This window comes from Panthera pardus, unplaced genomic scaffold, assembly GCF_024362965.1.
Source record: "Panthera pardus isolate Hobbes unplaced genomic scaffold, ASM2436296v1 HiC_scaffold_10, whole genome shotgun sequence".
Classification (NCBI taxonomy): Eukaryota; Metazoa; Chordata; class Mammalia; order Carnivora; family Felidae; genus Panthera; species Panthera pardus.
The window spans coordinates 395,147-408,941 of record NW_026526655.1 but is presented as its reverse complement, the minus strand read 5'-3'; the positions used below and the strand labels follow the sequence as shown (position 1 = coordinate 408,941).

The window sequence follows — 13,795 nt, the reverse complement described above, 5'->3', positions numbered from 1 at the left end:
GGATTCAAGCCCCACGTCGGGCTCTGTGCTGACGGCTCGGAGCCTGGAGCCTGCTTGGGATTCTGTGTCTCCCTCTCTCTCTCTGCCCCTCCCCTGCTCATGCTCGGTCTCTCTCTCAAAGAGAAATAAAATGTTAAAAAATTTTAAAAATGAAAAAACGTACAGCCAGAATGAATTTTTAAAAAAAAAATTTTTTTTAATGTTTATTTTTGAGACAGAGACAGAGCATGAATGGGGGAGGGGCAGGGAGAGAGAGGGAGACACAGAATCGGAAGCAGGCTCCAGGCTCTGAGCCATCAGCCCAGAGCCCGATGCGGGGCTCGAACTCACGGACCGCGAGATGGTGACCTGAGCTGAAGTCGGACGCTTAACTAACTGACTGAGCCACCCAGGCGCCCCCAGAATGAATCTTACAAAGGAGAAAGGTGAGGGAGAAGCCCGCCTGTAGCTGAGCCCGGTGTGGCGTCTGTCGCGGAACCGTGAGCACCAGGCCAAGTGCAGGCAGGCAGTCCGGGGACCTGGGACCGCCAGAGCCAGACCCCAGTGCCTGCAGAACTGAGTCCGCGAGTAAGGTGGGGGAAGAGACGAGATGGGACCCGCGGTCCCAATATTCACGGGGACAAGTTCCAAGGGGATCAAAGACCTAAGTGTAAAACATGAAATAAGCACTGGAAGAAACGGGTGATTTCCTCCGTAAGTGGGGAACAGACAAAACCTTCCTAAGTATGACGTAAAATTCAGGAACGATGAAAGACAAAATGCATCGTGGATAAAAAGGCATTTAACGTTTTCAAAAATACTTGTCACCTGAGACAGAAAAGAGTAGTGGGCACCAGGGCTAGGGGTCAGGGGACGGGAGTGACCATCATGTGGTCGGGGGGTTCCTTCTGGGACAACAAGGATGGTTTGGGAGTGGGCAAGGTCACAGTTGCCCAGGAGGATGAAGGTACTAAATGCCGCTAAACTGTACTTTAGTTACTGGTTAAAATGGCGAACTTTACGTCATAACAGTGTGTTTTCCCTCAATAAAAAAATTGTAACTGAACGTTCATGTCAGGGTTAATATTCCAAATTCAAGAGTGCATCAGCTACAAACACCCAGAAGAAAAAAATAAAATAAGAGAAATGCAAACCCCAGCTAGCCCAGCTCCCGTTCCCTGACGAGCGCCCGGCTGGTGGGGCAGGAGGCCTCCCACAGCCGTGGGGGCGGAGGGCACAGCCCCCAGGGGTCGGGTCCCCTGTGCCGCTGGCCTTGGGCTGGCAGCCCCCCTCCTGGACGTCCCGCCTGCGTGCGCCGGCAGAAACCCAAAGCGGCAGGTTACTGGTGGGGACATCGTGAGGCCCGCCGAAGACCGGAAGCGGGGTGGGCGTCCGGCGGGAGGGGACCTGCTTGGTGAGCCGTGGCCTGGCTGCCCCAGAAGCACCTGCAGCTGGGGGCGGGCAAGTGGGCCCTATTTTACGGTTCTGGCAACAAAGTCACGTCGGGGGTTTTGCGTAAGCAAAGCCACCTTGCGGAGTCAATCAGAGAGTTACGCAGGGAGCTCGTGTGGCGAGCCGGTGCCGGAGGCACCAGGGAAACCGATGAGTCCAGTTCGACTGTATCTGGACTCGCTCTCTCTGCTGGGAAGGGGCAAAACCAAAAGGAAAAACTGCAGACGTCAGGCTCGGTCCGTTGTCACAGTGTTACTCCTCTGAAAACGCTATGCACCTGGAGACTAAAGCAACTAATATTGCAAAGAACCAAGATTTTTCACCTTAGAAGAGGTAAGATCAAAGAGTTTAGGTGAAAAGTTCTGCGCTCCTAGAGCGTGAACTGGAGACGGCACGGATGCTACGCTTTTCCCCGTAAACACGAATGTGAGTCCCCTGTGCTGAGGCAGCCACGGGGAAGGCGCCGACTGCGTGGCGACCTCAAACGGGCCACGGCGGTGCCGAGACCATGAAGTGTAACTCCGTTTCTGGCTCTGCCCACGCAGGCGGGAAGCAGGGCAGCGGGCCTGCGGCCTCTGAGCACCCCGCCACCAGAGCGGAGGCCACGGGACACAGCTGTGCGCTCTGGCCTCTGAGCACCTCCCACCACCTTTGACCTCCCACCCACGACCTCCTGTCCTCTGAGCACCTCCCGCCCCCTTTGACCCGAATCACAGGTTCTGGGCAGCAGGAGCAGCAGAGGAGCCTTGGGTGTGGGCCTCCGCTTGAGGTGCTAGGGCTTTCTTTTTTTTTTTTTTTTTTAACATTTTTTATTTATTTTTGGGACAGAGAGAGACAGAGCATGAACGGGGGAGGGGCAGAGAGAGAGGGAGACACAGAATCGGAAACAGGCTCCAGGCTCCGAGCCATCAGCCCAGAGCCTGACGCGGGGCTCGAACTCATGGACCGCGAGATCGTGACCTGGCTGAAGTCGGACGCTCAACCGACTGCGCCACCCAGGCGCCCCGGTGCTAGGGCTTTCTGACGCAAATGGCAGCTGGCTTTCCGCTGGGAAGTTACTTCAGGGCGACCAGGCTCAGCCCGATGCACGCGGAAGGAGTTTCTTCCTGACAATTCGTCCCCCAGTGCAGGAGTGACTGCTGTTGGGGTGCCTGGCCGGATCAGTCGGGGCAGCATGTGACTCATCCCAGGGCCGGTATTTTGTTGTTTTTTTTTTTGTTTTTTTTTTTTTGTTTTTTTTTTAAAAATTTTTTTTTTCAACGTTTTTTATTTATTTTTGGGACAGAGAGAGACAGAGCATGAATGGGGCAGGGGCAGAGAGAGAGGGAGACACAGAATCGGAAACAGGCTCCAGGCTCCGAGCCATCAGCCCAGAGCCTGACGCGGGGCTCGAACTCACGGACCGCGAGATCGTGACCTGGCTGAAGTCGGACGCTTAACCGACTGCGCCACCCAGGCGCCCCGGTATTTTGTTTTTTAAATGTTTATTTTGAGAGAGAGAGAGAGAGAGAGAGAGAGAGAGAGAGAGAGAGAAAGTGTGTGTGTGTGCGCGCGCGTGCACAGTGGAGGGGCAGAGAGGGAGAAAGAGAATCCCAAGCAGGCTGTGCTGTCAGTGCAGACCCCGACTTGGGGCTTGATCGCGTGAACCGCGAGATCGTGACCTGAGCTGAAATCAAGAGTCGGATGCTTAACCGACGGAGCCACCCAGGTGCCCCTTGGGGTCGATATCTGGAGCCCCGTGTTAGGCACAGAGAGTACTTAAAACAAAGCAGTTAGTGGGGAGGCCTGTCCCTTCCGCCTCTGAATGCCTCTCTCCGGGTCTCTGACAAGCCTTTCTATTCCTCCCTCTCTCCCATCTGCCTCTCACACCACGGCTCCAGGAAGAGAACAGTGTGAGGTCCGTGCAGCTCTCTGACTGTCATGTAGCCAGCCCTTCAAGAGAGGGGGTCAGGTGTCCCGGGGACCATGCTCTGGCCCTAGTGGTGGCAGGACTTGTCCCTCTCTTCCCAGCCCTGCCCTGGGGGCTGCAGGAGAGCCTGGGGATTTAGTGGTCCAGATGGCTGGAGCTGAAGGGGCCAGGGAGTGGGCAGGCAGTGTGTCCGTGGGGTGTTCCCCACTGCCAACAGCTCCCACCCCTCCTGCCTGACAGCGGTGCTGAGGGGGCCCCTGCGATGGGAAGTGAGTGGTTCTCCGCCGCCCATCCCCACTCCAGAGACTACAACACTAGACAGAATGTCTCCTGCTGTGGTGCTTCCCCATCCGTGATCTCATGCATTTCCCCTACGATTTCCTTCTCAGACAGGCTACTCTGGCCATGGCACTGACTGGCCTTTTAGACCAGGGCCTCTGAGAGCCTTGTAGGAGGGGACGAGGATGTGGAGGGGAAATGTCAGGCCTGAGCCAGCGGGTAGGTCACGGGTGGCTGGGTTGAGCGCAGAGAGGCCTGGAGGTGGTCAGCAGCTCTGCGATACGGACTATGGCTCTGAGCCCCCGCCACCCCAGGCTGTCAGAATAGGAGTTTCCAGGCTCTTCTGAAGACGCTGTCTCCTTGGAAATGCCCCAGAAATTTCCATAGTCTCCTCAGTTTCCCAGGAGAGCCTGGGATCCCAACGTCTGGCTTGTCCCTGGAATCCCTGCCTTTCCTTCTCCTGTTTGTGTGGGTGGTGGCAGGGCCGCTGGGGAATGTGGCGGGAGGCTCCCCGCTGACACCTGCAGGAGTCTCAGCCTCCCCCTCTGACGGCTGCGACTGGTTTTCCTTTCTGCCTCTCCAGCGCTGCAGGCACGACCGAGTCACAGAAGGGGAAGGAGGGAGGCAGGCATGGCGTCCAAGGTGGGCATCTGCTGGGATCTCTGATCTACCCGGGAGCTGACTCCTCAGCTCCTACCTGGGGCCTCCCTGACCCACAGATGCCCCTGAACACACGCGGAAGGCAGGAGTCGCAGGACCCGGGTCCTACCCGCTGTCAGCAGCCGTGCTCGCTCCATGCCGCTCAGCTCCAGTCGGGTGGGAAGGGTCGGAGGGAGCGGAGCCCCTCTTCCCGTCAGGACACTGCTGACCGGTTTGCAGTTTTCGCTCCTCTATTTTGTTAAATAAAAAATATGCCAGACCCGATAAAATACAATGGCTCTGTGAAAAAGGAAAAAGAAAAGTGCCCGGCTGCCGGGAGGAGCATGCCTGCCGATCGGGGGACTGTGAGTTCAAGCCCCACGTTGGCATGGAGATGACGTAAACGTATAAAGAAACGACCACACTGGTAAGGCGGCCAGTCTGCAGCGCTGACCGTGGGGCTGGCTCAGGAAGAGATCCCCCATGGTGGCGGACTCCCCGGTGAGAGACGGGGTCAGCCCCCCACCACCGGGGCCTCTTAATTTTAGCATCAGCAAAGGGCGGCAGTTGGACAGGTGACTGCCGGAGTGGCGACAGAAGCTCTGGGCATACAGTCCAGTGAGAACTTCCATCCACGGGGACAGAAGGGACGGAGGAGCAAGACAGACACACCCCCAGTTCAGCCTGGGGAACACCTTCCGGGCTTAGGGACCCCGTTCCCAAACAGCACGGGGGAGGGACCAGACCGTGCCGGATGTTTGCTTCTGGTCCTGGGCTCCGAGCCCACCCCGCAAGCAGCTCTGGGCAGGAGGGCCGCGGGTGGAGGCCGCCCTGCCGGCTTCCGGGGCCTCCGGTGCTAAAGTCCAAATGTTTGTTTTCCCCAAAGCCCAGATGCTGAAATCCTAACCAGAGGGGCTCTGCTACTTCCCCCTAGACTTTGGAGGGTGAAGTGGCCCGGAGTCTCGGCAGAGACCCACGCCCCACGCGGGTGGAGCCGCTGGTGTGGTTCCAGCCGCAGAGACCCCAGAGAAGTGCATATAATCTACGCGGCACAGCCGCGTAATCCCACAGGAGCGCGTCCCAGGGAGCCGCGTGCGGGCTGCGTCCAGCAAAGCTGGGGAGGCAGGGCCTCCACCCTGCGGGCCTCCGGGCAGGCCCGGAGCCAAAGAGCGGGACTCTGCCGCCTTCGGGTTTTGGCCCTGCCGGGGAGCGTCCACGCCGTGCCTGTCCTGCCATGTTCGGGAAGCACCTCAACTGTCTGGTTTCACACGCAGCTAGAGGGGACTTCGCCTCAGGATGAATTCATACGAGTCTCCTGCCCTGGATTTACTTGGCCTGCAGCAACCTCCCTGGCCCCTTGGTACCTGGGTCACCAGTCCTGGTCCCTCCTGAGCTCCTAGGTACTGGCCACCTCACCTGGTGCCGCCTTTGTCCCCAAGCCCGGGGTGGGGGGGTGGGCGAGGCTTGGTCCTCATCTCCCTGGGGCTGGGGCACCACCTCCCTTCACGTGGGCTCCACTTCAGGGCTGGGCTTTTAAGGTGGGGTGTTAGGAAGAAGCAAACGGCTTTGTTTTGCTTTGATACGCACCCTAAAGCAGTTGGTGGAAACGCCGGGAATTTGTTTAAAAATACTCCAGCGAAAAGAAGGGAGAAGGGACGAAGCCCTGGGAGGGGGACGGCTGGGTGGCTGGGAGACTGCACGACAAACAGAAATGAGAGCAGCGGTCCGCACAGAACGGCGGGGGGGTGGGAGGGACTCACGGCCGCGGGAACGCCCTTCACCTGTGCAGATGGGGCCCCGAGACCGTCAGCTCTAAAGTCATAAAGTAACTGATCCCCTTTGTGACGCGATCCCCTTTGTGTCGGCTTATCACCGGCTCCCCCACTGAAGATTTATAGGTATTTTAGATCTTGCCAAAACTACCAGAAGAAAAGGTGAGGGAACACGAGAGTCACTCAAGTTTTTAGGGAAAAGACTGGAAAACAAGCAGCCACCGGCAGATGGAAGAAACGCACAGTCTACACGAGGGACAATATTCAAAATGCTCCGTCATAAAAATAAAGGCCTTTTATTTGGTTTTTCTACGCCGTTACAGGAACACGTGGCAACACGCGGGAGCCCACGGAGACCTGCGGCCACACCCACACCTGCTGTGGGCGTCCACGGGGAAGCCGAAGGGTCACAACACACGCTCGGGGTCACGGGGTCACCTTCTTGTAGGTGACGTGAAGATGCTGAGTCATGGGCTGGGTAGTGGTTGCCATGGAGACCGTCTGTTCGAGTTTGCCGTCAGAATTCAGCCGGAATTTTCGGGTGATCTGAGCAGGACAAAACAAACGCAAACCCCTTAGTTCTGTCTTCCAAGGGCGGCCCTGCCACAGGCCAAGCGTGTGGCACAGGCCGCAACTTGCCGCCTCCATCGTCAGGGGCCCGTGGGCCTCGTGGTGTCCCCGCCAGCAGGTGGGGGGCGGACACTGGGCCCACAGCCGCCGCGGGCGTGCCGGGGTCAAGGCGTCCTGACCTCTGCTCCGGCCCCTCCCTCTGCCCCTGGGCTGTCCCCAAAGACCAACAGTGTGGGACTTGGTCTCACCCCAGCCTACTTAGAAGCCAACCATCCTTCTCTTTCCTGCTTCGTCACCGTTCACTTTCACACCCACGACTCGAACGGACGTAACACACGTTCTCGGAAAGCTCAGTACGAGCACTTTTGGAACCATGAATTAGTCAGAACAAAGTACGGCGGCCGGTGAGAAAATGCTACCCGTCTGGAACGTTTGCCCAAGAGCGTGGAACACGCAACGGCTGAGACACGACCCCGTGGCCGGGACCTTCTGGGTGTTCCGGACGCGCCGGGGGCCGCAAACGTACGAAATAGAACCTCTGCCGCAGGCCGCAGCCAACCGCTCTGTAACTGACCACCCGGCTCCGAAAAACCAGAAAAGCCACATTTCAGAAAGTCCATTTAAAGGCATCAGGGAACCACCCCGAAGCCGGGACAAAGGTCCCGGAGAGAAGGGTGTGTGGAGACCCAGCTCGGGGCGGCCCTTCACCCGAGTCGTGCGCCTGCCGTGAGCGGCTGCCTGGACCCCGAGGGGACGGCAGCTCCGACTCGTGGCGCGGTGCTGCGTGGAGCACTCTGCAATTCCACGCCCAGCGAGGAGGAGAGGCCGTGGAAGCGCCGCGGACTTTGGGCTGCCCCCCAGCACCGAGAGTTAACCGGCTATGGGACAGGGAAGGCCAGCTTCGAAGCGACTCAGCCTGCAACGGGCGGGGTCCGCCCCACAACACCCCTCGGTGGGAGACAGCCCCACACAGAGCCTCATGGCACCTGAGGTTTCCACACACAGGGTCTAGAGTCCAAGAGGGAAAGAGAGAATAACTGGCTTAGCAAAGGAGGGAAGAGCAGGACCAGCACGGGTACCGGGAACAGGTGCCCCGGGGTGGGGTTGGGGTGCCGATACCGCCCCGGTCAGGAGACCACACGGTATTCCCTGCGGACAATTTCAGCAGAGAATCGGATCTGCCAGAAAGAATAAGGTGGAAGTTCTGTAACTGCAAAATGTGATAATGAAAATTAAAGCCCCCAAGGTGGATTCGGCAGAAGAGTCGCAGCTGGAAAGCGGCTGGTAGAAAACACCCGCTGGACCGTGAGGACAGACAGACCGACGGACGGACGGAAAGTCACAGCTCACACGTGTGGCGGAAACCCCAGCACACAGGACAGAACCATGCGGCCAGATGTGAGCAGGTCGCAGCTGTAAGACTCGCATGCAAAGTGCATCCGGGCCTGACACTGGCTGCCCCGGGAGAGCAGGGGCCCCTGAGGCAGGGGCGGGGGCAGGGCGGGCGCCAGGATACAGCGGGACGGCACCACAGAGAAATGACAGAACCGTCACCCAAGGTGTTCTCTTCAAAACTGGAGGCAAAATAAAGACGTCTTTAGACAAAAGAAACTCCACAGATTTCGTATCCCCTTAAACAGAAGACCAGAGGGCCCCCCGCACGGAGAAGCAGGGGCAAACGAAGGGCAGGGCGAGAGCAGGCACGTGGGTGGCCACGTGCAGCGAGGCGTGGAAGCGCGCGAGTGGGGAAACTGAGGCAGCAGCATGCTTTGCTTCTGTGAACGGGGGAGGGTGGAAGGGGGCTGACCCACGTCCGGCTCATGGGAGGGGTACGAAAAATGCCTCAGATGACGATGTGCTTGAAAATACCTTCCCTATATTCAAAGTCACACGCCGCTGTGTCAGACACGGTTTCCTTCTGGTCTCCCAGACTCTGACTTGTGACTGAAGGGCGCCAGCCGCGAAAGGCGTCCAGTGAACGAAGCTCCCGGGCTCCGTTTTAGCCAAAGGTACTGGTATGTTCTAAGGCGGGACACACACCTGCTCCCCGCAAAGGATGTTCATCTCTGTCTTCGAGTACAAGGAAAGATTTCCGAGGTCACCTGTGAGGAAATCTGACTCCTGCTAAAGTGACAGGAAACACTTGTATTTCCTCGTGAGAAGAAGAAAGATTCCTTTTGCCGTCATTCAGAAAAAGAGTGGTGGAAGATAAAAAGCAAAGTAAAAAGACGACAGGGCAGGGGAGACGCACGGAGTCCGCGTCCCGTATCCCGCAACTTGGAGCGTGTCCCCAGCGCCAGCAGCTGCCGCCCGGGGGTGCTGGTCACACAGTCCCAGGCTGCACCCAGGCTCCAGTGCTGGAGCTTGGGAACCTCGCCCATCTGCAAAGTCCCCCGGTGGCGGTCACCACAGGGCAGACAGCAACACTCGGGAGGACGGGAGAGCACAAGAGGCAGGCCCAGGGGAGCGGAGCACCCAGGACAAGACACACAGACAGACACACAACCGGGGGACCTCATGTGGCACGTAAGCTTCGTCTCACCGTATCAGCGCCTGTAATTCCACGTGATTTCTTCTGGAATTTCATTTAAGAACAAACAAGGCTTGGGGCACCTGGGTGGCTCAGTCGGTTAAGCGTCCAACTTCAGCTCAGGTCATGATCTCGTGGTCAGTGTGTTCGAGCCCCGCGTCAGGCTCTGTGCCGACAGCTCGGAGCCTGGAGCTGCTTCGGATTCTGTGTCTCCCTCTCTCTCTGCCCCTCCCCCGCTCATGCTCTGTGTCTCTGTCTCTCAAAAAAAATTAAAAAAAAAATACGCCTGGCTTTTACCTTTGAGACCACTTCTCAGGGGACACAGGTGGAGACATGTGGTCTTGCGGTGCCCTCAGCTGAGTGCCCGGGACCACGCTGCACAGGGACATGCAGGTGAGGCACTGCCTTGTGAGCCACGGAAAAGAGCGAGGCCGCTGCTTATTTACTCTGAGCCTGTGAGAGGCTCCTCAAAACATCTAACACCTGAGGACAACTGGCCTTTTCTGAACGGCTGTCTCTGCATGGCTGGAGGGGCTTCTGGAAATACCACACGGCCCCCCACAGCCCGCCTCACGGTGCAGTGATCCAAGTGTGGCCTCCCCTCACCTCTGCCTCTCCGTGCCAAACCTGCGACGGCCATCCTATTCCAGCGTAAGCAGCGTGGCGACGGGCAGCAGGCGGGCAGGAGACAGGCCTGGGGAGCACAGCCCGACCACCAGTCCAGGAAGGATGCGGGGCTGGGGAGCGAGGGGCCACCCTGCGCCCACCGCCCCCAGAGCACACTCACTGGGCTCTGGTCAGGTCGGGCACCTCCGGCACGTGCCGTGTGGCCTCCGGAGTGCTGTCAGCCTGTCGCGGAGACGACAGCGGTCACAGCGGAGCACTCGGAGCCAAAGCCAGCAACGGGAGCACCAGCGCACAGGCCCCGAGAGTCGCCCGTCAGGTTCCTTTGGAACTGGAGGCCCTCGGAGGACGTTTCTCGTCCCCCCCTACTGCCGGTCGCTGGAAAGATGTAAAGTCGAGGCAGGCTGCACGCTGCCTTGCTCGGTGGTTCCCACGGCCTCTGCCCATAGACAGCAATCTGGTAAGCTCGCTCAGAGTAATTCCGTGTTCATCCCAAGTCGGCCACGACAGCGAAGGCATCGTCGAAGACCCATCTGGGCCACAGACAGATCCCCATTTGAGGAACGGGAGGCTGGAAGGAGCCGCTAGCTTCGACAGCTTCAAAGGGGAGCCGGTCCAGGCGGCCCGGTGATCGCAGACGGCACGCTCAGACGGCGGGGAGCCCGGCTCCCGCGCACGCAGTCGGGCCGAGGGCCCACGAGCCTCTGGAGGTGCAGAAGAGTCCCTCTTGACAAACGCCAGTTGTTCTCTTAGCCAAGGGTGCCCATTTTCCCTAGACTGCGCCCACCGCAGGGACGTGCGCTGCGGCGGGAGGCGCGCTGTGAGAATTTCTTGATGTCTTAATGCTTTCTAAAAGCATGTTTTTCCTTGTTTTGTTCAGTAGAGAAAAGGTGGAAAAGGAAATTCAGGAGGAAGATGGCTTTCACTGTGTGTTAGTTCCTAAAACAAAGAAATCAGGAAGCCACGGTGGTTACCGTGCTCGCCGTAGAGCCAGTTTGATGTGGAGGTGTGGTGGAGGGTGCGGAGGTGACAGGGGCCGAGCTTCACAGCCGCGGGAATCCCGGCGAGCCGACAGCTACCCTCCAGCCGGGCCTGCCGTCATTCCTCGGTGGCCTGCCGCCGGTCCGCACGACCGAGAATCCAAGCGCACGCACGCTCGCCCCCAGCTTACTGAGACACACGACACTGTGTAGGTGCAAAGTGTGGACTGGACGCAGGTGTCTCTGGTGCTAGCTGACCCCCATCACCTCACACAGTTACTTTCTGTGTACGGGGTGTGAGATCTGTAAGATCTACTGTATACGATACGGTAGAAACTGCAGACACCGTGCTGGGCATCACGTCCCCACGACTCACTCCTCTTCTAGGTGGACGTCTGTGCCCTTGACCTACACCTGCCATCCCTCCGCCCCTAGGCAACAACCAGCAGTGTTTCTTTTCCTGCCTTATTTTACTTTAGCACGATCCCCTCGGGGTTTTATCCATGTGGCAGATGACAGGATTTAATTCATTTTAAAATTCTAACATTCCTTGTGTGCGTGTGTGTGGGTGCACGTCGCACACATACTCGCTCTGCCCGTCGGTGCACACGAAGGCTGCTTCCGTGTCTCTGTGAACGGGTGAGGAGTTCACAGTGGGTCCAGGGGGCAGTGTCTGCCTCACGGCCGTAGACACGCAGCTGCTCCACGACTGTAACCAGACCCCTGCCCTGCTGCTCGCGGGCGACAAGGAGAGGGGGTTGCCAGAGTGGGGCGAGGGGGAGGTGAGGGAGAGAGGAAGCCAGGAAGAGAGGTCACTTTGAGAGAAGGCACAAAGACAGAAGGATGAAGAACTCACTTAATAGCTTAACTGGAGACAGAAGAAAGACTTGGTGAAATCGAAAACGGGTCGATAAAAATATCCAAGTTGGGGGCGCCCGGCTGGCTCAGGGGGAGCGTGTGACTCTTGATCTCCGGGTTGGTAGTTCGAACACCATGTTGGGGGTAGAGATTTCTTAAAAACACAATCTTTAGGGGCACCTGGATGGCTCAGTCGGTTGAGCGTCCAGCTCTTGATTGTAAGCTCAGGTCACGATCTCGCCGTTTGTGAGTTCGAGCCCCGAGCAGGACTCTGCCGACAGCGTGGAGCCTGCTTGGGATTCTCTCTCTCCCTCTCTCTGCACCTCCCCTACTCCTGCACATGTGTGCTCTTTCTCAAAAATACATGAACTTTAAAAATAAAACAAAATCTTAAAATTTTTTAAACGTTTATTCATTTTTGGGAGAGAGAGAGAGAGAGAGAGAGAGAGAGAGAGAGAGAGAGAGAGTGTGTGTGTGTGTGTGTGTGTGTGAGTGAGTGAGCGGGGGAGGGGCAGAGAGAGAGGGAAACACAGAATCTGAAACAGGCTCCAGGCTCCGAGCTGTCAGCACAGAGCCCGACATGGGGCTCAAACCACGAACCGTGAGATCATGACCTGAGCCGAAGTCAGACGTTTAACCGACTGAGCCACCCAGGAGCCCCAATACAATTTTTAAAATATCCAAACTGAGTAGTATAGAGAAAATAGACTGAAGAATCAACAGCCTCAGGGATGTGTGGTACAAGATTAAATGGCTTGACATATGCTTAACAGCAGTTCCGAGGGGAAAACAGGAATAACTGAGCAGGAAAACAGTTGAAGAAATAATGTCTGAAAACCCCCAAATATGAAAAACACAATCTTACAGTTCCAAGAGTTTCAGGAGACCAGCCCAGGCCCACAGGAGATCTGAAGGGCCGGCACCCCTTTCCCCAACTTCTTTTCCTTTTCCCCTTTTGGGAACCACACATTAGCGACTCGGACAAACCAGGGCATATACGGGGAGGTCAGAGTGTGCCTGCACACGCCCAGGGAAAGGCTCAGAAGAGACCTGAGGAGACCTTCAGTTTACGTCTTGGGTGGTTCCTGCGCACAGGCAGTCTACACCAAAAACAAAAACAAACAAACAAAAAACCCACCCCAAAACAGTAAACATAAATAAATGGATGCCCTTCCCACGTTCATGGATTAGACGACTCAGTATCAGTAAGATATCAATACTGCTCAGGGATCTACAAAACTAACGAAATCCCTATCAAAACCCCAACAATATGTTTTGTAGAAACAGAAAAATCCATCCTAAGAGTCACATGGAATTCTCAGGGACCCGGAATAGCCAAAAAAATCCTGAAAAGGAAGAACAAAACTGGAAGACACACACACCTCTTGATTTCACAACAGCGCGGCTCTGGCATACAGACAGACATACAGACGATGGACCAGAACAGACACCTCAGAGACAAGCCCTCACATACGTGGTCAATTTTCAACACAGCTGCCAAGACCACTCTATGTGGGAAGGACGGTCTTTGTAACAAACGGCGCTGGGAAAACTGGACGTCCACGTGCGAAAGAACGAAGCTGGACGCTTCCCTAGCCCCACACACAAAAACTAACTCAACGCGAGTCAGAGACTTCAATGTCACAGCTAAAACAATAAAACCCTTAGAAGAAAACAGCACAAACGCTTCACTGCGCGGGACTTGGCGATGTTTGGATGTGACACTGAATGTAGAGCCAACAACAGAAAAAACAGACAAACCGTAATTCGTGAAAATTACAAATTTGTATGCGTCCAAAGACACCAAACAGTAAAAACAACTCACGAAACGAGAGAAACATCGGCCGGTCGCGTCTCTGGTAACAGAAGTCCGGCTGCCGCCCCAACGGCTCGAGCGGCCGGAGGCTGAGGACGTGGAGGAGGGGGCCTCCCGCACAGCCGCCGTGGGGCTCGGCGTGGGCTTCTTCACGAAACCAGAAACGGGACCGCCGCGCGACCCCGCCAGCCCGCTTTCGGGTCCACGCTCAGAAGAACCGAAAGCGGCGTCCTGCAGATGTCTGTGCACCCACGGTAACCGCCTTCCAGCCGCTACAAGGTGCAGGCGGCCCTGGCGTCCGCCACGGATGAACGGATGAGCAAAATGTACCACATACACACAACAGAGTAGTACGCGGCCCGAAGAAGGAAGTTCGGCAATATCCCA

The 13,795-nt window shown here is 57.0% G+C and overlaps 1 protein-coding gene across 2 annotated transcripts in view; it reads right to left on the bottom strand.

Annotated features, from left to right (window-relative positions):
* Positions 1-6,310: 6,310 nt before the first annotated feature.
* The window catches only part of THAP4 (THAP domain containing 4), a 41,750-nt gene continuing 34,265 nt past the window's right edge, over positions 6,311-13,795 (bottom strand). For both annotated transcript variants that reach the window (XM_019445274.2, XM_019445276.2), the window contains one exon: positions 6,311-6,576. In XM_019445274.2, coding sequence (XP_019300819.2) covers positions 6,457-6,576 — 120 coding nt within the window. In that variant the 3' untranslated portion in view covers positions 6,311-6,456. The remainder of the gene's footprint in view (positions 6,577-13,795) is intronic.